General features: G+C 33.8%; 2 protein-coding genes and 4 long non-coding RNA genes across 8 annotated transcripts in view; 4 read left to right on the forward strand and 2 right to left on the reverse strand.

The window, feature by feature from the left end:
* The window catches only part of LOC131014037 (LRR receptor-like serine/threonine-protein kinase RGI2), a 58,778-nt gene that overhangs the window by 10,529 nt on the left and 20,626 nt on the right, over positions 1 to 27,623 (forward strand). The window lies entirely within an intron of this gene.
* LOC131006355 (receptor-like protein 52) lies at positions 5,219 to 27,087 on the forward strand. 2 transcript variants are annotated; one of them, XM_057933551.1, is made up of 8 exons: positions 5,219 to 6,112; positions 6,575 to 6,646; positions 7,292 to 7,435; positions 8,137 to 8,280; positions 10,008 to 10,079; positions 13,194 to 13,265; positions 25,107 to 25,178; positions 25,707 to 27,087. In XM_057933551.1, the coding sequence occupies exons 1-8, from the start codon at positions 5,422 to 5,424 to the stop codon at positions 26,987 to 26,989; spliced, it is 2,550 nt and encodes an 849-aa protein (XP_057789534.1). In that variant the 5' UTR covers positions 5,219 to 5,421; the 3' UTR covers positions 26,990 to 27,087. The 2 variants fall into 2 exon arrangements, with proteins under 2 accessions (XP_057789534.1, XP_057789535.1); XM_057933552.1 differs by lacking the exon at positions 6,575 to 6,646.
* LOC131006361 (uncharacterized) lies at positions 14,628 to 18,176 on the forward strand. Its single transcript, XR_009095489.1, has 2 exons — positions 14,628 to 15,024; positions 17,125 to 18,176. It is a non-coding gene; the product is annotated as an uncharacterized LOC131006361 (long non-coding RNA).
* On the reverse strand, positions 15,276 to 16,082 carry LOC131006357 (uncharacterized). Its single transcript, XR_009095486.1, has 2 exons — positions 15,776 to 16,082; positions 15,276 to 15,693 (listed from the first exon to the last, which is right to left on the reverse strand). It is a non-coding gene; the product is annotated as an uncharacterized LOC131006357 (long non-coding RNA).
* LOC131006358 (uncharacterized) lies at positions 19,979 to 23,734 on the forward strand. 2 transcript variants are annotated; one of them, XR_009095488.1, is made up of 3 exons: positions 19,979 to 20,582; positions 22,683 to 22,745; positions 23,442 to 23,734. It is a non-coding gene; the product is annotated as an uncharacterized LOC131006358 (long non-coding RNA). The 2 variants fall into 2 exon arrangements; XR_009095487.1 differs by having other exon boundaries at positions 22,683 to 23,734.
* LOC131006356 (uncharacterized) lies at positions 20,834 to 21,642 on the reverse strand. The gene is made up of 2 exons (XR_009095485.1): positions 21,334 to 21,642; positions 20,834 to 21,251 (listed from the first exon to the last, which is right to left on the reverse strand). It is a non-coding gene; the product is annotated as an uncharacterized LOC131006356 (long non-coding RNA).

The following is a 27,623-nucleotide window of genomic DNA, read 5'->3' on the forward strand; positions in this document are numbered from 1 at the left end:
AATCTCATGGGACACATACCTGCATCTCTTGGAAATATAAGTGTACTTGAATCATTGGACTTGTCATCGAACAAATTGGATGGAGGAATTCCAAGTGAACTGACAAGCTTGACATTTCTTGCCAAATTAAACCTTTCAATGAATGATCTCGTGGGGCAAATACCACAATCTACCCAGTTTTCCACATTTGAGAATGATTCATACGTGGGAAACTTGGGATTGTGTGGATTTCCGTTGACGAGAAAATGCAACGAGGAGACTGGGCAGCGGATGCAGCCAGAAGAAGAAGAAGATGATGAGTATGGATTTATAGATGGATTTGGATGGAGAAGTGTGGTGATGGGATATGGAAGTGGATTCATAGTTGGAATTGGAATTGGTTACATTATCATTAGAAAAGCAAGGCCAAGATGGTTAGTGGAATTCTTTTTTGGTGTTGGATATAATAAGAAGAAGAAGAAGAGACGCAACACATCAACACCAACAAAGAGGAGAAGTTGATACAACATGAAAATTTTAAAAGCTTGTTCGAGTTATTTTGATCTTTGTATCACACTTTTTCTTGAGTTTGTTGTAAGTGCTTGTGCTTCAATTGTTTCTCTCTTTCTTTTTTTTCTTTTTGTATTTATTATTAAATTTGAAGTGGATTAATATATATAATAATATCCTAAATTGTAACACTTTTTTCAAGTTGATGGTAAAAATTATATATTGACTTTGACTAATTACTCTAATCCAAACCACAAGAAACAATGTAAATATATCTTCAAATAATTTTTTCGGTACGTGAATAGTCAGTAAGATCATTGCAAATGGAGTAGGTTGATGTGGAACTATAACAGTAGAATTTTTTTTTTTTAGATGCAAGTAGAATTTTTTTTTTAATACTAGTTAAATTTGAAACGGTTTTTATCCATGAAAAATCAAAATTTTGAAATATAATATAGAATTGTCAAAAATGTTAATCGAGCTAGGTTGGGCCATAGAGCTTCAGGCCCAAAAAGTTTTCAAGCGAAAATTCATGTTTTGATTACTGGGCCGAGCTTGGTTGGTGGGTTTACTTTTCATTTTTATATGTCCACGATCGTGTTGTTTTTTCATTTTTTCATGGACATAAAATTTTATACTTTTATCCCATCCACACATAATAATTACAACAAATTCATCTTACACACTATTTATTACTCCCTATGTCTCCTAAAGCTTGAGCATTTTCTTTTCGACACAGGTTTTAAGGAGTTAGTATTTTATATGTTAAGTATAGTAGATGAAAAGGTGAACATGTGAATAATAACAAAAACTTTTTATAAGGAAAGTGGTCATGTTTCGTGTTACAACCCGAAAAAAAATATTGCTCAAATTTTGCAGGACGGAATGAGTAATTAACTAACAATTCAATTTTGATGGGATCTTTCTCTACTTTATACACATATTTCATAATTTTCTCTAAACCCATGTTCTTCCATCTACACCATACTTATGGTGAACGGATGAAGTAATATTAAAAAAATATATATACACATATTTTTCATGTCAAATTCATGAAGATCTTACTCAAGAAGATGTTACTCAACTTTTACGTGTTGAAAATTTTGTTCATTAATAAATTTGCCTAGTTTTTTTTTGTAAATATGAGCATTAATTGGTCAAAACCAGTAATTAAGCAAACCGCCGTCTCAGTTCGACTCTTCCATTGGAGGTACTTCCCCTTCTTCATCTAAATTAGGTCCACTTATATTCTATCATTTTCTGAAACAAATTAATTTGTTAATTTGCTGTAATTTATTAATTTAATTTGTTCTGTAAGACTTCTTCCGTAGCTTTCAAAGCGATTAGAATTGGGTAGAAATTTTCAGAAGTAAAGGCTGAATTTTTACTGAAATTGATTGGGTTGTATTATGTTGATTTCATAAAAGAGAAATACCCAAAAAGAGATTAATTAGTGATCAATTTGGGGAGTTCAAAAAGTTTTCATCTTGTCGTGTTAATAATTTCGACATTTAAACATATTTTTTGCTTTCTTCAAACTTTCTGGTCATGAAAAGAGCTTTCTTCAAACATCTTTGACTAAATAACACTATATGAGTCGTTGAAGGAACAAAATATGATTCTTATATGTGACTGAATGTTGGAGGGCTAAATTTTTTACCACATTCATAGATTTTATTGATTTATTTATTCTCATTAGATCTCAATCTTATAGACATAATATTTACTTTAACTTTAATACCTCACGGAAAATTCGATCATTTACCATGTGACACGAATGAATAACTTTGTGTAAATTCTTGTTACATGAATTTTGGTTACACTGAAATTTCATGTAAACCGTGTAAATATGTAAGAGCATATTAATACAAAATGAGTATTATTTTCATATTTTTATTTACATGAATATGGATAGAATTTTCTTTAAGGACGTGTTTGCTTTGAGGTATAAGGAAGAAATAAGAGACATTTATCATCTTAAGCTTATACCTCGTTTGCCCATTTGATGTATGAAAAATTCGGACAGGTTGTACTCCCTCCGTCTCACAAAAACATGAACAATTGGGAGTGACACGGATCTTAAGAAATGTTAGTTGAAAATTATTGTGAGTGGAAAATGAGTTCCACTTTATAAAGTGGTGTGAGAGTAATGAATTTATTAATGAAAAGTAGTGGTGGGCCATGATGGTTGTTTTATGAATTTATAAAAAGAAGGGATAAAAAGTAAGGGGGTAATGTACAAAAAAAGAAATATTTATGTTTTTGTGAGACATCCCAAAATGAAAAAATGTTCATGTTTTTGTAAGATGGAAGGAGTATAATTTTTCGGGCAACTCCTTATGCCTTGAGAAAGAGATAATTTTATACCTAAGAAAGGGTGTTATATCACCTTATAAGAAGTGGATAAATATATTATCCTTCAAATCAAATAAGATATAAAAAATGTGGTCCCCACTTTAAGTAATAAATTTATACCTCGTTATATACTTATATTACCCCTCTATTTAAAATGATAAAAAGCAAACACACCCTTAGAGTCCATTACTTTGATGGAAAATGAAACGGAAGATATATTTTCACCGTATACTTTGATGGAAAATGAGAAGTGGGCCAGAGTTTGAAGCGTTCTAAAAAAATAGTAATATTCTATTTATGGATACTATCCTTACCTATTATGTCATATGATGAGACTCTTTCTCCATTCATAATATAACTAATTAAAATTTGTGTCACTCCCTCTTAGAACTAGATATTTGTATCATCCTAAGAGAGAAGAAAAGAAGTTGGTAGAAATAATTTTCTCTCCAATTATTACCAAAAAGCTGAGCTCTGTGCTGTCTTAATTTCCACACGTACTTTTGCAAATAATCACACACCACTCAACATTCACACGTCTACTTTTGCATTCCACCTCGCTTTAATAAAGACCCAAACGTTGTTTTGCAATTCTCTACTCTATGCAAAGGCCCACCAAGAAAGTTGTTTTGCAATTAATAATATGATAAATTGAAAACGTGACGGGTTTGAGGTCTTCTTTGCCGTACACGTGGCGCACAATTATATGTTGGCAGTGTATTCGAGAATTTTGAAATAAAAATAAGAATAGAATTTAAAAAATGATCAAATTAAACAATAAAAATATAAATTATCCAGTAAAATCATAAATTTAAAAAACAATCACATTTACTAGTTTATTGATACAAAATTGATAGTTCAAATGGATGAATGGTACAATTGATACAAAATTGATAGTTCAAGGTTTAAAAAAATCATTTTCAATAGTTCTGGATATAATTGATAGTGCGAAAATAGTTTGAGGTTTAAAGTGATATTTACCCTTTTATTTATCTATGATAATCGTAAACAATAATTATCAACACACCTTTTGTTTATATCCACAACTTCCCCCATTGACGTTCACATTTTATTTCTTCGAGTTTATTTCTCTTCGCCGACCGTCACCAAATTTTCTTTGGATTAAAATATTGGCCAACAATCACTTTAGTTCGTGTATCGCGATGCACGAGAAGGCGTACTAATTTTCTCCAATATTTATGATTTTGGAGTTCATACTAGTTGTAACATATCATTATACCTGATTCAAATTGAGTTATCATGACTTAACACAATTTCACATGTGGTATTCCCAAAGAGATTGATTATCTGAATAATTTAGAGATATTATCGATGAGTTATAACAATCTTAGTGGACAATTTCCAAGACAAATTTTGAACATCACAAGTCTCGGTCAACTATACCTTGATGGCGCATCTTTAAATGGTATGTCTGCACTACTCTTTAAACCAAAACTTTAGTGAAAGATCGAGTTTGGTATATCGTAACTAACCATGAGAATTGGAAATAATATGTGATACACATTTAGTCTTATGCTTAAGTCAAAGTCTATTGCCCGTCATGTAAGAGATAAAATCTGTGACCTAATTGTTTTGTTGATTGATACAATTGGATGAATTATTTACATCTCAATCAGAAGAAGCTTTTAGTTTAAGAAGGGATATTCGTGCTTATAATAGAATATTGTCATTTACTTCGTTCAATGTAAAATTGGATAAAGAACGTAACTCGCATCTATAAGACGAAGAGTTTATTCTTTACAAGCACAAGGAATAGTTTATCATGATTTTCCTGAATTGATCCCACAATATACATGTATTTTCAACTATACTTTTATGACACACAAAGTGAGGTTGGGAACTGAATTAACATAAGATGCACATAGAAATTTTAGAGTTCAACCCGTATGAAAAATTCTTACAAATTAATTTATGTAAGAATTTAAAATTATGTTAATTAATTTACTGGTGTTTTTGATAAAATTATTTGAATTTGAATAAATTTCCTCGTTATTATTATTATTATTATTATTATTATTATTCAAAATGACTCGAATTCAAATTGCAACAATTGCTCTATTTTCAGGGGGCAATTGCGTAGAGCTTGGTTTTAGATTGCGAAGTGTGAATTACCCTTTATTATATCTTATTCAAAGATCACAAAAAGGGAGATTTAAAGTCTCCCAAATCTATTATAAAAATAGAGAATATCTTCTACTTTTGCATGTTATTCTACCACTTCAAATAAACAAACAGGTTTTGTTGTTTATTCAACTGACGTAGCCCTCTGATCACGGCCAAAACTTATAATGCTATTTTAATATGAATTTTATTAGGGTCATTTTTTAAGATTTGAGCTAGTTAGAGTCTTAGTTGCTTTTGCCTCCAAAAATCACTCTTTATAGTTCCACAATTATTTTCTTCGTCTTTTCCCCATTCACAATTATTTTCTCCGTCTTCGTCTTTCCAATGGGAAAATATTATTTTAGCTTTGAATAAAAGGAAACTCTGCATTTCCTACTTTCATCATTAATCCTTCCCATTTGCCCATCATATCCACACACACACTATATATACATGTATATGGATTTCATAGTTCAATATTCTAAAAAATTACTACTGTCAAAATCAAGCCAAAAAATGCAAAAATCTCCCCATTTTCTCATCCTTGCGCTACTCTTACCAATCCATTATTTGATGGATTATAACTCAGCCAAAAACGATATCAACACCGATCGTTCTTCACTTCTCGCCTTAAAATCCCAAATCACATTAGATCCTCAAAATATATTGACCCAAAATTGGAGCACTAAAGCCAGTGTTTGTAGTTGGATAGGAGTTACTTGTGATTCACGTTACAATAGGGTGACTCAGTTGAATATATCGTACATGGGTCTTGTCGGAACCCTCCCACGAGAAATCGGGAATCTTTCTTTCCTTGTCTCTTTAGACGCGAACGAGAACTACTTTCATGGCTCCATTCCCCCATCTATCTTCAACATGTCATTTCTAGAAGTTTTGGAACTAAAGTATAATAGTTTGTCTAGTAGTTTACCTCTTGATATGTGCACACACAATCTGCATAGACTCAAGAGGCTTCGTATATCTTACAACGTGTTGTATGGGGAAATACCATCGAGTTTGGGGCATTGTTCACAGCTTGAGTATCTTTCTTTGTACAATAACAATTTCACTGGATTTGTGCCGACAGAAATTGGGAACTTGACCAAGCTTCAAGAGTTGTACCTTGGTGAAAATAAGTTGACTGGTAAGTTGATTCCTATATTTATGAGGTCAAATCATGCATTTAATCCCATATTATTTAATTCTTTAATTTATGTGCTTTGCGTTTGAGGGTCAAATTTGAAATTTATCTCGGGCTAATTGTATGTATAAACTTAATTTGGACCACTAATCATTATACAATAATGCATACAACTGTAAGGATGTGATTTGTTGATAAAGGTTTTATTTTCTTTGAGTTATAACTCACACACATCCTTACTCATGCATATGGATGACTCGAACCTCCAACCTACATCATTTTATGTTATGCATAATTTCTCCTTTTTAATTTTAGGTCCAATACCATATACTATTGAAAACTTCTCAAATTTGGAAGGATTATATCTTAGTTCAAACAAATTTAGTGGCCTTACATCATCCTCTTCTTTAAGTGGAGTCTTGAAGTTGGTTATTTTATGTTCTTCATAATTTTTCCTCTTTTCAGGTCCAATACCATCTACTATTGGAAACCTCTCTAATTTGCAAGACTTACATCTTAGTTCAAACAAATTTAGTGGTGAGCTTACATCCTTCATCAGCAACTTGACATTCCTTGAAATACTTATTCTCTCTAATACGTACAGTTTGGAAGGATCAGTTGCACAAGGTTTTCGAAACTTCAGAAAATCTTTGATGATCTTTCGTTTAAACACAAACAGTTTAGTGGTAATAAATTGCAAGAAGTGGGACACCCTAAAATAGAAATAGAGTCATTTGAAGCGGGACGGAGAGAGTACTATTTATTTTTCTCGTTTTGGGGTTTGAGAATCAACGGATTTTGATGTCAAATCTAATATAGCCATTATAGGTTCAACAAGTTTTGAAAGATCACGTTAAGTACTCAAAATATCACAAGAGATACATATATTCACTTAATTTCATATAGTTGGACAACGCTAATTTACATTTCATAATTGATCGTATGAATATTTTTATTTTCATTATTTGAGTTTTTTCAGTCCCACCCTTGTAATGGGGATATTAGCTCACATAATAGTATTTATCAAGGTCTTGAGATATCCTAAAATTTTACTTATATTCTTTTTCTTTTCGTATATCTATGTATGGATATACTTTATACTAAAATTTTACTAAAATTTTGGTATACCACTAATATACTTTATAATCAAACATAATTTTTTAACTTGACATTATTTCACAGGTGATATTCCGAAAGAGATTGGTTATCTTAATTATTTAGAGGTATTGAGCATGAGCGACAACAATCTCAGTGGACGATTACCAAGACAACTTTGGAATGTCACGACTCTTCGTGAATTATACATTGCCAACATCTCTTTAAGTGGTACGTTGTTACTTTTTTGCTAAATTTTTTTATTGAGATATTTGGTCTGAGGCATTAACCACCTTTATTGTTATGTCTAATAAGCCAATTGTTAATCATATTTATCGTCACTTTTCTGTCCTATTTTCTGTTCTTCATTGTATATTACTGCTTTGACTTGGTTTACAATTTACAGTTTAACATTAATATGATTGTCAGTGAACAAAGGATTAACCTTAGCAATAAATTAACCGTATGCTTTGATTAAATAAATGACTTTTTAATTTGATTTTAACAACTTATAACCAATTCGTAAATATCAGAGAGACCACTTAACTTAATTAATACTATTGCTCATGATTACTTTAGTAGACTCTAAACCGAATTGTTTACAACTTAGCCCATATCACAAGATATATTGCTCATGCATTACTGTTGGTGGGCTCAATTTCACAGGTGGACTTTATTATTATTATTATTATTATTATTATTATTATTATTATTATCTCTCTCTGTCTCTATTATTGACTCAATTTGCATCGATCTAAATGGAATTGTTTACAATTTATCCCATATGATATATTCACTTTCATATAATTAGGAAAAACACTTCACTAACTATTTTTCTAATACTTATGATTTAATTTGCAGTTCATACTATTTGTAACATATTATTACACCCGATTCAAATAGAGTTATCATGATTTGACACAATTTCACAGGTGGTATTCCGAAAGAGATTGTTTATCTTAATAATTTAGAGACTTTAGACATGAGTGGCAACAATCTTAGTGGACCATTTCCAAGACAAATCTTGAACATCACAAGTCTCCGTCAACTAGACCTCAGCTACGCCTCTTTAAATGGTATGTCTGCACTACTCTTTAAGCCAAAACTTTAGTGAAAGAGTTTGGTATATCGTAACTAACCATGAGAATTGGAAAAAATACGTGATACACATTTAGTTTTATGCGATGAATATTATATTTCCCTCTCAATCGATTTTTGAAAATTATTGCATCCAAGAAAAATAATTGAAAGCAATTTTCCATATAGAAGATGCCATTAATTTTTTTATAGTTAAGAAATTTAATTATTCATTTGTCATTCCATGAGCCTAAGAGATCCGATTACTTATTGCAAGATATAGCACCGGAAATCGAACATATATACCAGCTTCAAAAGAGGTTCAAGGGTTTTAATTATGTGTAAATATTTCTTTTTACCCACACATAATTCAAATGTCAACAAGTGTGGGTAAAGCTTTGTAAAGAAAGAGTTTTACCCACACATGCATATATGTGTAGGTAAAACACTAAACATTACCTACACATACATGTCACTAAATGTATATTTTATGTGTGGTTAAAAATATTTCTGGTATAATGTAATGATTACATGGAAATGACGTGGATTATGACGTGTATATATACGTGGCTATTTATATGTGTGGGTAAATATTATAATTTATGTGTAGGTAAATTTTTTTTAAAAATAATTATTTTAATTTGCTACATAATATTAGTATTATAATATATTTTATATTAGTCAAATATAATATGATCTTATTAAAAAGTCCTAAATTAAGTGTAGTACAACACATTAAAAAACAGCAACATTATAAAAATTTTATTTCATAAATAATATTAAATAATATTAAAGTACACAATATTTATATGACAACTACACAAAACTTTACATGTCAAAATAACTATACTTGACTCGGTTTACATCGATCTAATTAAATGGAATTGTTTACAAATTAGCCCATATGAAAATATATATTCACTTTCATATAATTAGAAAAAGCACGCCACTAACTAATTTAGATTGGTTAGATTAACTATATATGACTGTGCATTGAATAAGTTAGATATAAATTTTTGTACATTAATCTTTTAGCAATAAACCGTATGCTTTGATAAAAAAAATGACTTTTTAATTTTATTTTAACAACTGAAAATCAATTTGTAAATATCAGAGGCCCCACTTAATTGAACCATTGCCAAGACTAAATTGAACCGAGTCAAAATTATTTGGATTGAACAATTACCATTTAATATTCACCTAATAATGTATTCAAATTGACAAAAACGAACCATTAAATATAGTGTTCTAATTATACTTATTATTTTTGTGGTCGTGTTATAATAATCAAATCAATTCTTTTACGACTTGGCAATCAAAAAGATTGATTATGTATATCTTGGGAATAAGATCTTTAGCTTATTTTGTTTTCTTAGCTTGCTGGCTTCTTCTCATATAACTAATTTATGCTTAGTTAGATAAATACTCTAACAACAGTTGGATTTTCTGTTTCCAGCCATATTGGATCTTCTATTTTTTTTCAATGTTAACAGATGATTTGTTAAATTATGATGTCATCAAGTATACTTGGTGTGCATGTATTCGTGATACAGGGAAATATAAGATTTGTAACAAAATATCTTGTGTGCATTGCTAATTGATTTGTACTTTAGAGGCATTTAGCAAATAATAAAGTTTCAGCGTATGTTTTCAAGTACAAAACAAAATGTCTCTTACTATGCTCCATCTTTAAAGCGATTGAAATGAAGGGTTATCCAATTTTCAGGTCCAATACCATCCACCATTAGGAATCTATCGAATTTGTGGTGGCTAGACCTCTCTTCCAACAAATTAAATGGTGAGCTTCCATTCTCCATGTGCAACATGACATCCCTTCAAATTCTTATTTTCTCAAATAACAGTTTGGAAATCTTTGGACATATTTCATCTAAATGCAAATCACTTTAGTGGCCCCATTCCATCAATATTTATGAGAGGGTGTATTTTTGAGTCTAACAATTTGAGTGTTAATAAATTGCAAGGAAATTTGTCTATACGTGTGTTCATATAAGATATATAAGATATGCAATTTGTCTAATTCCTTTCTCACTCCATGTGCAATTGAAATAGATTTATATATAAAAAAAGTTGCAATATATTTTCTCGATAAAAGAAAAAGGAAAACATACTCTAATATTTTGAAAAATAATTGGAGCAGTGTAATCTCTTTTTCACATGGATAATAGAGTGACTTATTTAGAACTCTAGCTGGGGTATGACTTGTGGGACTCGAAGGCAGCATCCCACTAGAAATTGGAAATCTGTCTTCACTTGTTTATCTTGATATGAATGGAAACTCTTTTCATGGTACTATTTCCTCTATCTATTTTTTAATTTGTTGTTAATAGAATATATTTATTTATATGGTAATCCTATCAGCTTGTGTGATATCCGGACTTTTCTATAAGAAATATAGAAGATCTTTACTTAGTTTATTATTGATACACGTCCATTTTTAATAAATTATATTATTCCAAAGAAATTTTACATCTTTGACGTTCATGATTTATTTTTTTAGAAATTAGTTGATAATGTCATTCAATTTCATGCTTTCACTACCTTGTTATGCCATTTTTTTTAAATTATGCTTTATTGACTTGATTGGAATAATAATTTAGTTTTTGAAATAATTCAAAAATATGGAAAATAATTTTGGGTTGTCTAAATTTTTTATAAAAACTATTTTTGATTGAATGATATTTTTATCTAAGAATCAATAGAATACATGTTTTTATTAAAGAAGACCATTTCATAAAAAACTTAAGAAAGTGGGCATTTTTATCTATTAACACTTACTTTTATCCATCTAAACTAATCCTCAAAAATAAGTTTTTATAATATTTTTGATGAATTAATAGTTATTTGAGTAGAAGTCAAAATTTGTGGCTCAATGATTTGACTTCCACGCGGCATTGTCACATAAGTCAAATAATGACTTGCAAATTGAGTTGTCTTGTAAATTAATACTTTATCCGTTCTATAAAAGTGTCCATCATTTTTTGTAGCACGAGTTTTAATAAAATATTAAATAAGTGTATTGAGAGTTGAAAAAGTGATTGACTTTATTAAAAAATAAAAGTAAGAAATAAAAAATTAGTGGTGTAGTAGTGTCCAAAAATGACAATGCACACTCTTATGGGCCGGAGTAAGTAGTCTCCAAAAATTCTAGGCTCACAAGAACAGTTTTAGATTTGAATATATAGGGCATTTGTAGGCTTCTAGCCTCCAAAATTCTAGGCATATTTTAAATCAACTATTACTCTCTTTTTCATTAAAAAAAAGATTAATAACGATTTTTCATTTTCCCAATAGTGATTCAAATCCCTAATCTATTAATTGGAAGTGGAGAACTTTACCAATTGAGTCACGCTTCGTTATGAAATTAACTATATACTTATAACTTTGCATGACTATATATGACTTTGAATTGATTAGATATAAATTCTTGCACATTAATCTTTTTGCAATAAACCGTATGCTTTGATTTTTAAAAAAATGATATTTTAATTTTATTTTAACAACTTAATACCAATTTGTAAATATCAGAGGGCCCACAAAACTTAATTGATATTACTCATGATTACTTTGGTAGACTCTAAACCGAATTATTGACCACTACTTAGCCCATATCACAAGATATATTGCTCATGATTACTACGGTAGGCTCTTATTGTTATTATTATTATTATTATTATTATTATTAGGCTCTTATTGTTATTATTATTATTATTATTATTATTATTATTATTATTATTATTATTATTATTTCTCTCTCTCTCTTTCTATAATTGACTCGGTTTACATCGATCTAATTAAATGGAATTGTTTACAAATTAGCCCATATGACAATATATATTCACTTTCATATAATTAGAAAAAGCACACCACTAACTAATTTTCTAATAGTAATTATGATTTTAGATTGGTTAGATTAACTATATATGACTTTGCATTGAATAGGTTAGATATAAATTCTTGTACATTAATCTTTTAGCAATAAACCGTATGCTTTGATAAAAAAAATGACCTTTTAATTTTATTTTAACAATTGAAAACCAATTTGTAAATATCAGAGGCCCCACTTAATTGAACCATTGCCAAAACTAAATTCAACCGAGTCAAATTATTTGGATTGAACAATTACCATTTAATATTCACCTAATAATGTATTCAAATTGACAAAAACGAACCATTAAATATAGTGTTCTAATTATACTTATTATTTTTGTGATCGTGTTATAATAATCAAATCAATTCCTTTACGACTTGGCAATCAAAGAGATTGATTATGTATATCTTGGGAATAAGAAATTCCACAATGCTATGAAAACTTTAGGCCATCTTTAGTTCAATTATAAATCAGTTTAGTGGTAAAAAATGAGATATATGGAACATTACATAAATTATCTGTCGTCCATTTCCTAATTTGTTGGTTTTAGATACATTTGTTGAAAATATATATCAAATTATCTGCCAAAGTAAATGGTGAGCTTCCACTCCATTTACAACTTGACATCCCTTGACTTGTCAGAAACGCTTGCAAAATTTGATCAGATCTTTAACTTATTTTCTTTTCTTCTCATATAACTAATTTATGCTTAGTTAGATAAATACTCTAACAACAGTTGGATTTTCTGTTTCCAGCCATATTGGATCTTCTATTTTCTCAGTGTTAACAGATGAATTGTTAAATTATGATGTCATCAAGTATACTTGGTAAGCATGTCTTCGTGATACAGGGAAATATAAGATTTGTAACAAAACATCTTGTGTGCATTGCTAATTGATTTATACTTTAGAGGCATTTAGCAAATAATAAAGTTTCAGCGTATGTTTTCAAGTACAAAACAAAATGTCTCTTACTATGCTCCATCTTTAAAGCGATTGAAATGAAGGGTTCTTCAATTTTTAGGTCCAATACCATCCACCATTGGGAATCTATCCAATTTGCGGTTGCTACAACTCTTTTCCAACAAATTAAATGGTGAGCTTCCATTCTCCATGTGCAACATGACATCCCTTCAAATTCTTATTTTCTCAAATAACAGTTTGGAAATCTTTGGACATATTTCATCTAAATGCAAATCACTTTAGTGGCCCCATTCCATCAATATTTATGAGAGGGTGTATTTTTGAGTCTAACAATTTGAGTGCTAATAAATTGCAAGAAAATTTGTCTATACGTGTGTTCATATAAGATATGCGATTTGTCTAATTCCTTTGTCACTCCATGTGCAATATGAAATAGATTTATATATATAAAAAAAAGTTGATAGAATATATTTATTTATATGGTAATCCTATCAGCTTGTGTGATATCCCGACTTTTTTTATAAGAAATATAGAAGATCTTTACTTAGTTTATTAATGATACACGTCCATTTTTAATAATATTATATTATTCAAAGAAATTTTTCAACTTTGACGTTCATGATTTTTTTTTTAGAAATTAGTTGAGAATGTCATTCAATTTCATGCTTTCACTACCTTGTTATGCCATTTTTTTTAATTATGCTTTATTGACTTGATTGGAATAATAATTTAGTTTTTGAAATAATTCAAAAATATGGAAAAGAATTTTGGTATGTCTAAATTTTTTATAAAAACTAAATTTGATTGAATGATATTTTTATCTAAGAATCAATAGAATACATGTTTTTATTAAAGAAGACCCTTTCATAAAAAACTTAAGAAAGTGGGCATTTTTATCTATTAACACTTACTTTTATCCATCTAAACTAATGTAGTAGCCCGCTCTTTTAATTATGATTAAAACTAGTAAATGAAATTTTTATAAATGAATCCAGTTTATGGTCCTGATTTTTTTTTTTTTTATCAGAAACGGAGTTATTATTTTAGCTTTATACTTTTATAACGTATGAGAAAAACGCGACGAGCATTATTGAGCCATTCAATAATTATTATTTCCAAGTTATAACTGACTTAGCAAAGTCATGTTATTTATTAATCGAAAAACAGAAGCAGTTATATTTTATTAGTGCTACTAGAAGTCGAGGAATTATTCCGACTGCAACACAGATTAAATCTACGGATTTAATTTAAGTTATATTACAGTTTATCAAGTTAGCAGGTAAGGAAAAAGATATCAAGCAGATACAAAAATGCGATGATTTAAAATCGAAGCCAGTATTTATTTACAGTTCACAGATTACAGTCTAGTTCCCAGCTTGGGGAAAATCGTCTAGTATACCACAAAGATTGTGGACTCTACGTGGCCACTTAATCCCACTCACTAAAGTATTGACATAAAATCAAAATAAAATATGCATAGTTTTACAAAATCAGCTCCTTTTCTTTAACTTTGCTAAAGTCATGTTTTCCACCATCTTTTTCTCCCCACCAACTCCACAACCACCAACTCCCCCACCATACTAGTGCAGCAACAACTCTTCCTTATCTTAGTCTCAACTTCAGCCAAGCAACGCAAGACTCACTATCACTTTTCACCAAGAATCTCCCAAAGAGCAGGGGAGCCTCCATTTCAACCTGCCAATGTTTTCAAGTTTCAATTCATTCAATGCACTACAACCAAAAAGTGAGAGAAATCACTCATTCACTCTCTGCCAGAAACATTAAGGTAAAAAAATTAGTATTGATTCATCATCTCCTTCCAATTACAACTTACAGTTATTGAAAGAAACAAGTTTGATCTTTCAGTTCAGTCATTCCAGTTCTTTTAACTCAACATCACAGCAGCCAACCAAGCCCAAAACATTAGCAAGGTAATTCACAATCTCAAATATCCTTTCCAGTAAACATTCATATTAAAGCATGGGCATGATCAGTTCAATCATAGAAGACCTTATAGCATCTTGAACTTACTAAGCAACCAACTACGCTTTCATGAACAAGTAGCAGTTCGTATGTAGTTTTAAACGAGCATAATTTGAGTTTATGCAAAGCAAAGAAAAGATTATACTTTATCGTTCCTAATTCGCGTTAAGAATCGATAAAAGAGAATGGTTTGACTTAGCTTTTAAGGGGGGGGAGGCTGACTGTATCGACCTGTACCGAGCCCGAACAGCGGCTGCCCGGCAGCGTCGACCTCTTCCTTTCTGGAATTAGGACAGCATCAATGACATTGATGGAGCCGTGTCGGCAACCGAAGCCGATCAGAGACGATGGCGGCTGAACAACTGAGGAAGATAAAGCTGACCACCGGACGAGCAACAGCAGTCGGCGGCGATGGCTCCAGACGGCGGCGAATCCCGTCGGTTCACAGAACAGTGGCAGACGAAGCTCAGCGGCGCAACGATTCCGCCTGAATCAACAGAGAGCTAGAGCTCTTCTGACTTGAGCAGAGAAGAGAGGTGAACCTGTTGAGAAATGAGAAGAGACGAAATCACGACCGTCCGTCTCATCGGGCCTTCAACGGCGGCGGTGACTGCGGTCTGTGATTAAAGGGAAAACTAGGGCTTAGATCAAAGAATTGAGGAATTGAATTAAGAAGAAGTGGATGAGAGAAGGAGCTACCAGGGATTTACGGGTCAGCCAATGACCGGAGAAGGCGGCCGGAGAAGGAGGGCCGATCGAGCGCCGATTTTGAAGAAGAAGGAAGAGAGGCTCCGGCTGCTGTTGGGTGCGGTGGAGGAAGAGTGAGAGGGAGACTTGAGGTGAGGGAATGAGAGAGGAGGCGGAGCCGCCGGCCTCCGGGGACGGCGCTGCCGTCCGGTGGCGGCGGCAGGAGGGCGCAGAGAGCGAGAGAGAGTGGGCGGATCTTTCAACTGAGAGAGAGAGAGAGTGGCAAAATGTTACGGGAGAAAGAAGATAGAAAAGGGTGGTGTTGGGCTAGGTTTCTGTTGGGCCGATTTTTAATAAGTAATGGGCCGATTTTATTAAATGCTTGGGCTTGGTTTAATTTTAAGATATGGGCTTTTCTTTTATTTATCTATTTGGGCCTCACCTTTTAATTGTTGTGGGCCAAAGACTTTTAAGTTCGGGCTTGATTTTAATTACTTGGGCTTTCACAGTTAAATTCGAATTGGGCCAGTCTTTTATTTAATTGGCCCTTCTCATTAATTCTATTGGGCTCGATTTAATTAAGGAGTTGGGCTGATGCATATTTTATGATGGGCTATTATTCTAGTCCCATTTATATTTCGTTGGGCCAGTTTAATTCATCATTTTGGCCGATTAAATTGCCTTTTTGGGCTAAGATTAATTCTTTTCAGTCCACATTAATTATTATTTGGACCCCTATTTTAATTGTTTTGGGTCGAAGACTTTTTAAGTTGGGCTTTAATTCTTTTAAAGCTTGAGCTGAAGTTACTCCTTTGAGCTAAGCCTAGCAGTATCAATTTTTGATGGAGTCCAATTATTTATCAGTGGGTGAGCCGATTCGTATTCAGTAAATGAGCCGCCCAGTTTATTTAATATTGTTTTTGGACTTCAGACTTTAAAGCAAGCCATTACTGTTTATTTCATTAAGGCCACTGGTTTATTTAATTAATTGGCTACTCTCTTTTGAGCCTATTAATTATTTGAGGTTTAGTAATTATGTTTCTATCGAAAAGCCCGATAGTTTCCACGAGCTCACATCTTGAGAAAAGCCGAGTTAGTTCTTTTATTTCGAACGAGTACAAAGGCGAGATTTATTTCACGACTAGAATATTTCGATAAGGAAGAAAGAATCACAGCTTTATTCGACCGCGTTATATGAGAATTAATTAAATCTATTAACGTGGATTAATAGTAGAATTACCGATTATCGCTCAGAAGATTAGTTCATGCATACAAGATTCATGCATAGTTACATTACGCTTTCTCATTAATTAAGAATTTTTCCTCGAGGCAATGCCTTATTTTATATTCTCGTGATTAAGGTCAAGCGCGAGAGTAAGAACTACACAAGGAGTTAGAGTACCTTAGCAAAACTTTGCTATCAGGTGGGCAATTCCTTACGCGTAAATAAAATGCTATGCAAATGTTATGCTTTAAAATGCAAATTGGATCTTCAAGTATGGTATGCTTTATTACGCTTAAATGAGTTAAGCTTTATTATGCTGCACGTTAAATGATTTACGCTATGCTGTTTATACTATTTACGCCCTATGTAATTTACGCTTGATTACACTTATTTACGCTTGAATGCTTTACGCTGATAAGTTTATGCTTATGTTTGATGCTTGCGTCTGTTGGGGGAGGCCTCCCTCAACAGTACGATGCCGTGTCCGTTGAGGAGGGCCTTCCTCACGGCGCGATGCCCGTGTCCGCTGAGAGAGGCCTCTCTCGCGGCGCGATGCCAGTATGCCAGTATGCCAGTGTTACAGCGTCTATTGGGGGAGGCCTCCCTCAATAGTACGATGCCGTGACCGCTGAGGGAGGCCCCCTCTCACGGCGCGATGCCCGTGTTCGTTGGGGAAGGCCTTCTCCACGACACGATGCGTGTTTATGATTGTTAATGATGAAGAATGCCCTTATGCTATTTATGAATTTGGAAATGTTTAATGAGCAAAGGATATGAAAGAAACTCATGCCTCTTATGCGATATTGTGAAATTGTTAATGATGTTATGTTATATGCTTGGCAACTGCCCACTAAGTACTCTTGTACTTAGCCCTTCGATGTTTATGTTTGTGCAGGTTGAGCTGTGATGGGCGATGAAGTGTTGTTGCTGAGTGGAGTTTTTGTCGAACTTAAAGTAGGCTCAGAAAGGGTACATGTCTTCATACATGTATTTCAGTTATGCATTCCGCTGTAAACACTGATTATTTCAGTTACGCCTTCCGTTGCAAACTCTGATAATATTTTAGCCAAGCCCCTAACGATGCCTTTTTCCTTTTAAGGAATATAACGCGTATACAAGTTCTTTGAGTACCCTTTTTATGCGAACTATGCCTTTTTCCTTTTTAAGGAATATTTCACGCGTATTCAAGCTCTTTGAGTATTCTTTTATGCGCCCCTTTCTAAACCCGCTTCGTAATTTCCCTTCCCCAGTCATGGTTTCCCGGCTTAATTATCCCTAATTAAGGCCGGTCGTGACAGAGTGGTATCAGAGCAGTTCGTTTGCTTTGAGCCTAAGAGTTTATTTAAGCCAAACTTAGAATGGATCACTAAAGTGTCTAGATTTCAATCGACAAAGCTCAGCACTTCATCGCATCACACTCAACGAAGCAGAATGGTAAGCTATTCCAAGTTTTGAGTTAATGTTTACAAAAAGTGAGAACTATCGTAATAACAAAGTGAGTAACTGTCAATAGCTTTGTTATGTTGTTATTGAATGAAATGATTTACGCAAGCGCGATTAAGTATGCCTATGGAATGAATCCATATGAACATAGAGCTATTAAGTTATGAGATCACCACTACTACAGAACATAGAAGCAAACATAGAAGAAATTAGATTGTATCTTTTGGTGGCTATAGTGAAGGCAGCAAGATAAGTGATGCGTATAGAATAATTTTTAAGCTCATGATTTTATAGCCGCTATAAATCTCCATGACTTATGCCTAAGTATCCAGTTTAGATGATGAGATATTATATGCTTAAGAATTGTTATGACTCATGGAAATGAGATGCTAAGGACCCTTAAAGCTTACTACACCAATGTTGTCATTGGAGTTATGACTTGTTTACAAGTTAGAATAAGTTAACCTGTAAAAGAATTCTTTAGAGGCTTGTATTAGATTATGCTAGAGTGTACTAATTGGCACATCTTTGCTACCAGAATGCCGCCTAAGAGAGGACGCCCTGCGAGAAACAATAACAATCGCAGAAACCGTAACGCTGTACCCGAAGAACCACAAGATGCTCAAGGACATAACCCATCCCCTCCGCCCCCAACTAGGAGAGTCGAAGAACTCTTTTTAAGGCAAAATCCACCTACGTTTGACGGAACGAGTGAACCGGCTGAAGCTGAGATTTGGATACGTGCAATGGAACGCATTTTCAACTTCCTACGTTGTACTGATGAGGAACGCCTATCTTGCGTCTCTTTCCAACTAACAGGATCGGCTGACTTTTGGTGGGAAGCACGTCGAAAAATTCTGACACCTGAACAATGGGCAAGTTATACTTGGGAAGATTTTAAGACAAGATTATATGATAAATATATTCCGAAAAGCTATAGGAAGAAGAAAGAAGCTGAGTTCTACGAGTTAAAGCAAGGAAACAAATTTGTGGTTGAATACGACAAGGAATTCTGCAACCTGTCTAGGTTTGCTCCGCAGACAAGAGAAGCTACGCGGGAACTTGAAGACAAGATGAAGGAAAAATACCCCGAACTGTTTTAGCAGAGATATGCAAATTTCGGGACGAAATTTTTGTTAAGAGGGGTAGTATGTAGTAGCCCGCTCTTTTAATTATGATTAAAACTAGTAAATGAAATTTTTATAAATGAATCCAGTTTATGGTCCTGATTTTTTTTTTTTTATCAGAAACGGAGTTATTATTTTAGCTTTATACTTTTATAACGTATGAGAAAAACGCGACGAGCATTATTGAGCCATTCAATAATTATTATTTCCAAGTTATAACTGACTTAGCAAAGTCATGTTATTTATTAATCGAAAAACAGAAGCAGTTATATTTTATTAGTGCTACTAGAAGTCGAGGAATTATTCCGACTGCAACACAGATTAAATCTACGGATTTAATTTAAGTTATATTACAGTTTATCAAGTTAGCAGGTAAGGAAAAAGATATCAAGCAGATACAAAAATGCGATGATTTAAAATCGAAGCCAGTATTTATTTACAGTTCACAGATTACAGTCTAGTTCCCAGCTTGGGGAAAATCGTCTAGTATACCACAAAGATTGTGGACTCTACGTGGCCACTTAATCCCACTCACTAAAGTATTGACATAAAATCAAAATAAAATATGCATAGTTTTACAAAATCAGCTCCTTTTCTTTAACTTTGCTAAAGTCATGCTTTCCACCATCTTTTTCTCCCCACCAACTCCACAACCACCAACTCCCCCACCATACTAGTGCAGCAACAACTCTTCCTTATCTTAGTCTCAACTTCAGCCAAGCAACGCAAGACTCACTATCACTTTTCACCAAGAATCTCCCAAAGAGCAGGGGAGCCTCCATTTCAACCTGCCAATGTTTTCAAGTTTCAATTCATTCAATGCACTACAACCAAAAAGTGAGAGAAATCACTCATTCACTCTCTGCCAGAAACATTAAGGTAAAAAAATTAGTATTGATTCATCATCTCCTTCCAATTACAACTTACAGTTATTGAAAGAAACAAGTTTGATCTTTCAGTTCAGTCATTCCAGTTCTTTTAACTCAACATCACAGCAGCCAACCAAGCCCAAAACATTAGCAAGGTAATTCACAATCTCAAATATCCTTTCCAGTAAACATTCATATTAAAGCATGGGCATGATCAGTTCAATCATAGAAGACCTTATAGCATCTTGAACTTACTAAGCAACCAACTACGCTTTCATGAACAAGTAGCAGTTCGTATGTAGTTTTAAACGAGCATAATTTGAGTTTATGCAAAGCAAAGAAAAGATTATACTTTATCGTTCCTAATTCGCGTTAAGAATCGATAAAAGAGAATGGTTTGACTTAGCTTTTAAGGGGGGGGAGGCTGACTGTATCGACCTGTACCGAGCCCGAACAGCGGCTGCCCGGCAGCGTCGACCTCTTCCTTTCTGGAATTAGGACAGCATCAATGACATTGATGGAGCCGTGTCGGCAACCGAAGCCGATCAGAGACGATGGCGGCTGAACAACTGAGGAAGATAAAGCTGACCACCGGACGAGCAACAGCAGTCGGCGGCGATGGCTCCAGACGGCGGCGAATCCCGTCGGTTCACAGAACAGTGGCAGACGAAGCTCAGCGGCGCAACGATTCCGCCTGAATCAACAGAGAGCTAGAGCTCTTCTGACTTGAGCAGAGAAGAGAGGTGAACCTGTTGAGAAATGAGAAGAGACGAAATCACGACCGTCCGTCTCATCGGGCCTTCAACGGCGGCGGTGACTGCGGTCTGTGATTAAAGGGAAAACTAGGGCTTAGATCAAAGAATTGAGGAATTGAATTAAGAAGAAGTGGATGAGAGAAGGAGCTACCAGGGATTTACGGGTCAGCCAATGACCGGAGAAGGCGGCCGGAGAAGGAGGGCCGATCGAGCGCCGATTTTGAAGAAGAAGGAAGAGAGGCTCCGGCTGCTGTTGGGTGCGGTGGAGGAAGAGTGAGAGGGAGACTTGAGGTGAGGGAATGAGAGAGGAGGCGGAGCCGCCGGCCTCCGGGGACGGCGCTGCCGTCCGGTGGCGGCGGCAGGAGGGCGCAGAGAGCGAGAGAGAGTGGGCGGATCTTTCAACTGAGAGAGAGAGAGAGTGGCAAAATGTTACGGGAGAAAGAAGATAGAAAAGGGTGGTGTTGGGCTAGGTTTCTGTTGGGCCGATTTTTAATAAGTAATGGGCCGATTTTATTAAATGCTTGGGCTTGGTTTAATTTTAAGATATGGGCTTTTCTTTTATTTATCTATTTGGGCCTCACCTTTTAATTGTTGTGGGCCAAAGACTTTTAAGTTCGGGCTTGATTTTAATTACTTGGGCTTTCACAGTTAAATTCGAATTGGGCCAGTCTTTTATTTAATTGGCCCTTCTCATTAATTCTATTGGGCTCGATTTAATTAAGGAGTTGGGCTGATGCATATTTTATGATGGGCTATTATTCTAGTCCCATTTATATTTCGTTGGGCCAGTTTAATTCATCATTTTGGCCGATTAAATTGCCTTTTTGGGCTAAGATTAATTCTTTTCAGTCCACATTAATTATTATTTGGACCCCTATTTTAATTGTTTTGGGTCGAAGACTTTTTAAGTTGGGCTTTAATTCTTTTAAAGCTTGAGCTGAAGTTACTCCTTTGAGCTAAGCCTAGCAGTATCAATTTTTGATGGAGTCCAATTATTTATCAGTGGGTGAGCCGATTCGTATTCAGTAAATGAGCCGCCCAGTTTATTTAATATTGTTTTTGGACTTCAGACTTTAAAGCAAGCCATTACTGTTTATTTCATTAAGGCCACTGGTTTATTTAATTAATTGGCTACTCTCTTTTGAGCCTATTAATTATTTGAGGTTTAGTAATTATGTTTCTATCGAAAAGCCCGATAGTTTCCACGAGCTCACATCTTGAGAAAAGCCGAGTTAGTTCTTTTATTTCGAACGAGTACAAAGGCGAGATTTATTTCACGACTAGAATATTTCGATAAGGAAGAAAGAATCACAGCTTTATTCGACCGCGTTATATGAGAATTAATTAAATCTATTAACGTGGATTAATAGTAGAATTACCGATTATCGCTCAGAAGATTAGTTCATGCATACAAGATTCATGCATAGTTACATTACGCTTTCTCATTAATTAAGAATTTTTCCTCGAGGCAATGCCTTATTTTATATTCTCGTGATTAAGGTCAAGCGCGAGAGTAAGAACTACACAAGGAGTTAGAGTACCTTAGCAAAACTTTGCTATCAGGTGGGCAATTCCTTACGCGTAAATAAAATGCTATGCAAATGTTATGCTTTAAAATGCAAATTGGATCTTCAAGTATGGTATGCTTTATTACGCTTAAATGAGTTAAGCTTTATTATGCTGCACGTTAAATGATTTACGCTATGCTGTTTATACTATTTACGCCCTATGTAATTTACGCTTGATTACACTTATTTACGCTTGAATGCTTTACGCTGATAAGTTTATGCTTATGTTTGATGCTTGCGTCTGTTGGGGGAGGCCTCCCTCAACAGTACGATGCCGTGTCCGTTGAGGAGGGCCTTCCTCACGGCGCGATGCCCGTGTCCGCTGAGAGAGGCCTCTCTCGCGGCGCGATGCCAGTATGCCAGTATGCCAGTGTTACAGCGTCTATTGGGGGAGGCCTCCCTCAATAGTACGATGCCGTGACCGCTGAGGGAGGCCCCCTCTCACGGCGCGATGCCCGTGTTCGTTGGGGAAGGCCTTCTCCACGACACGATGCGTGTTTATGATTGTTAATGATGAAGAATGCCCTTATGCTATTTATGAATTTGGAAATGTTTAATGAGCAAAGGATATGAAAGAAACTCATGCCTCTTATGCGATATTGTGAAATTGTTAATGATGTTATGTTATATGCTTGGCAACTGCCCACTAAGTACTCTTGTACTTAGCCCTTCGATGTTTATGTTTGTGCAGGTTGAGCTGTGATGGGCGATGAAGTGTTGTTGCTGAGTGGAGTTTTTGTCGAACTTAAAGTAGGCTCAGAAAGGGTACATGTCTTCATACATGTATTTCAGTTATGCATTCCGCTGTAAACACTGATTATTTCAGTTACGCCTTCCGTTGCAAACTCTGATAATATTTTAGCCAAGCCCCTAACGATGCCTTTTTCCTTTTAAGGAATATAACGCGTATACAAGTTCTTTGAGTACCCTTTTTATGCGAACTATGCCTTTTTCCTTTTTAAGGAATATTTCACGCGTATTCAAGCTCTTTGAGTATTCTTTTATGCGCCCCTTTCTAAACCCGCTTCGTAATTTCCCTTCCCCAGTCATGGTTTCCCGGCTTAATTATCCCTAATTAAGGCCGGTCGTGACAACTAATCCTCAAAAATAAGTTTTTATAATATTTTTGATGAATTAATAGTTATTTGAGTAGAAGTCAAAATTTGTGGCTCAATGATTTGACTTCCACGCGGCATTGTCACATAAGTCAAATAATAACTTGCAAATTGAGTTGTCTTGTAAATTAATATTTTATCCATTCCATAAAAGTGTGCATCATTTTTTGTAGCACGAGTTTTAATAAAATGTTAAATAAGTGTATTGGGAGTTGAAAAAGTGATTGACTTTATTAAAAAGTAAGAGTAAGAAATAAAAAATTAGTAGCTAGCGTCCAAAAAATGACAATGCACACTCTTATGGGCCGGAGTAAGTAGTCTCCAAAAATTCTAGGCTCACAAGAACAGTTTTAGATTTGAATATAAAGGGCATTTGTAGGTTTCTAGTCTCCAAAATTCTAGGCATATTTTAAATCAACTATTACTCTTTTTTTTATTAAAAAAAAGATTAATAACGATTTTTCATTTTCCCAATAGTGATTCAAATCCCTAATCTATTGATTGGAAGTGGAGAACTTTACCAATTGAGTCACGCTTCGTTATGAAATTAACTATATACTTATAACTTTGCATGACTATATATGACTTTGAATTGATTAGATATAAATTCTTGCACATTAATCTTTTTGCAATAAACCGTATGTTTTGATTAAAAAAAATGACATTTTAATTTTATTTTAACAATTTAATACCAATTTGTAAATTATCTGTCGTCCATTTCCTAATTTGTTGATTTAGATACATTTGTTGAAAAGATATTTCAAATTATCTGCCAAAGTAAATGGTGAGCTTCCACTCCATCTACAACTTGGCATCCCTTGCTATCAGCAACTTGGCAGAAGAGCTTGCAAAACTTGATCAGATCTTTAGCTTATTTTGTTTTCTTAGCTTGCTGGCTTCTTCTCATATAACTAATTTATGCTAATTAGTTAGATAAATACTCTAACTGCAGTTGGATTTTTTGTTTCCAGCCATATTGGATCTTCTATTTTCTCAATGTTAACAGATGATTTGTTAAATTATGATGTCATCAAGAATACTTGGTGTGCATGTCTTCGTGATACAGGGAAATATAAGATTTGTAACAAAATATCTTGTGTGCATTGCTAATTGATTTATACTTTAGAGGCATTTAGCAAATAATAAAGTTTCAGTGTATGTTTTCAAGTACAAAACACAATGTCTTTCTTACTATGCTCTATCTTTAAAGTAATTGAAATGAAGGGTTCTTCAATTTTTAGGTCCAATACCATCCACCATTGGGAATCTATCAAATCTATCATACCTAGACCTCTCTTCCAACAAATTAAATGGTGAGCTTTCATTCTTTATATGCAACTTGACATCCCTTCAAATTCTTATTTTCTCAAATAACAGTTTGGAAATCTTTAGACATATTTCATCAATAAATTGCAAGAAAATTTGCATGTACGTGTGTTCATACAAGATATGATATTTGTCTAATTCCTTTGTCACTCCATGTGCAATATGAAATAGAAAAGGATGACTTATCTAATTTTGAATCTTTGATTTCTCAACTAGGTTGTTCTCATTTAATTAACTCGTGCTTATAAATACTTTAACAATAGTTGGATTTGTTGTTTCCAACCATATTGTAACTCTATTAATTTTAAGGATCAATGTTAACAAATGCTATATTAAATTAAGATGCCATTGAATATATGAGACATGCATGGGTGATATAAGAATAGAAGAGGTAATTTAAGTTCTATCAAAATACTTCACGTGCATAAAATGTATTTCTTCATTGCCATGTTTCTTTATGTATCCAGATTGTCTCTAAAGCAATATATATCTACGTTGACTTCTCAAACTTTCAGGTCCAATACCATCCATTATTGGGAATTTACATTTAATTGTATTACAACTTTCTTCCAACAAGTTAAATGGTGAGCTTCCATTCTCACTATGCAACTTGACATCCCTTGAATATCTTCTTCTCTCAAGTAACAGTTTGGAAGGGACAGTTCCACAATGCTTTCGAAACTTGAGCAAATCATTGTCCATATTTCATTTAAATGCAAATAACTATAGTGGCCCCATTCCATCTATATTTATCAAAGGGTGTAGTCTTCAGTCCATCAATTTGAGTGGTAATAAATTGCAAGGAAGATTACCTAAATCCTTAATCAATTGCAAAAGTCTCAAGGGCTTTGACCTCGGAAATAATAGAATACAAGACGAATTTCCCTTTTGGATGGAAGCTCTTCCTGAGCTTCAAGTGCTCGTCTTGAAATCTAACAAGTTTGATGGTAACATGTCGTTGGCTTCACGAAGCAACCTTCCATTTCCTAAGTTGCAAGTTTTAGATATATCTGACAATGAATTTGTGGGGTCTCTCCCTCAAACATATTTCAAGAACTTTAGAGCAATGATGGATGTGAAGGAAAATAAGACAGATCTAATTACAAGTAGTGATGATCAGACCTTTCAAGCTTTCCTGGAGATGACAGTCACCTTGAAAGGTTTGGATCAGTTATTGACGAGACTGTTGAAAACCTTTACAACCATTGACTTATCCTCCAACAATTTCTCTGGTAGTATTCCAGATTCCATAGGTAATCTGAATTCTTTGAGATACTTGAATTTATCCCACAATAATCTCATGGGACACATACCTGCATCTCTTGGAAATATAAGTGTGCTTGAATCATTGGACGTATCATGGAACAAATTGGATGGAGGTATTCCAAGTGAACTGACAAGCTTGACATTTCTTGCGAAATTAAACCTGTCAATGAATAATCTAGTGGGGCAAATACCACAATCTACTCAGTTTTCCACATTTGAGAATGATTCATATGTGGGAAACTTGAGATTGTGTGGATTTCCGTTGACGAGAAAATGCAACGACGTGAATGGGCATGGGATGAAGCCACAAGAAGATGAGTTCGGATTTATAGATGGATTTGGATGGAGAAGTGTGGTGATGGGATATGGAAGTGGATTCATAGTTGGAATTGGAATTGGTTACATTATCATTAGAAAAGCAAGGCCAAGATGGTTGGTGGAATTCTTTTTTGGTGTTGGATATACATACAAGAAGAACAAGAACAAGAAGAAGACAAGGAAGAGAGCTACTCCAACACAGAGGAGAAGTTGATTCAAGACAAATATATATTTTGAGCTTTTCTTTCTTGCTTTTTTGTTCTTTTCCAGACATCAGATTGTTGTTTTATGATTGCTACTTGTGAGTTTGTGCTTTTGAGTTTATACAATGTTGTTTATGTTCAAAGTTTGCTAACTTTTAATTTTATCTCATTTAAAATAGTTTATATCGATTTTGACTAATTTCTCTAGTCTCTATCCAATATCTTCAAACAATTTTTCCAGTACGTGAATGGTTAGTAAGATCATCGCAAATGGAATAGGTTTGATGTGGAACAATAACAGTAGAAATGATTTTTTTAATGTACTAAATAAATTTGAAACGATGTCATTTTGATCCACGAAAAATTAAAATTTTGAAATTTAATATAGAATTGTCAAAAATGAATTGACTGATCTAGATTGGGCCATGGAGCTTCAGGCCCAACACGAAGAAAACGACAGTGATTTTGCTGATTTTCTTACATTTTTCTTCATTCTTCGTTGTGGGTTTTCTTTGAAAAGTGATTGTGATGGAGTCCCGGTATGATAAAAGCAGTAATTTTCTTCTGGGCTTTTTGTCGAACATTTGGCGGACTTCTTTTCGCCATTCTTTAGGGAATCTTAATTCCCTTAGATACTTGAATTTT

The sequence above is a fragment of the Salvia miltiorrhiza genome, chromosome 1, assembly GCF_028751815.1.
Source record: "Salvia miltiorrhiza cultivar Shanhuang (shh) chromosome 1, IMPLAD_Smil_shh, whole genome shotgun sequence".
NCBI classification, from domain to species: domain Eukaryota; kingdom Viridiplantae; phylum Streptophyta; class Magnoliopsida; order Lamiales; family Lamiaceae; genus Salvia; species Salvia miltiorrhiza.

Bases quoted from the DNA above. Each gene is read 5' to 3' on its own strand.
- LOC131006355 (XM_057933551.1), top strand. From the start codon at position 5,422: ATGTATATGGATTTCATAGTTCAATATTCTAAAAAATTACTACTGTCA. The intron at 6,113-6,574 runs GTAAGTTGATTC...TCCTCTTTTCAG, and splicing joins TGGTGAAAATAAGTTGACTG to GTCCAATACCATCTACTATT. The intron at 8,281-10,007 runs GTATGTCTGCAC...TCCAATTTTCAG, and splicing joins CAGCTACGCCTCTTTAAATG to GTCCAATACCATCCACCATT.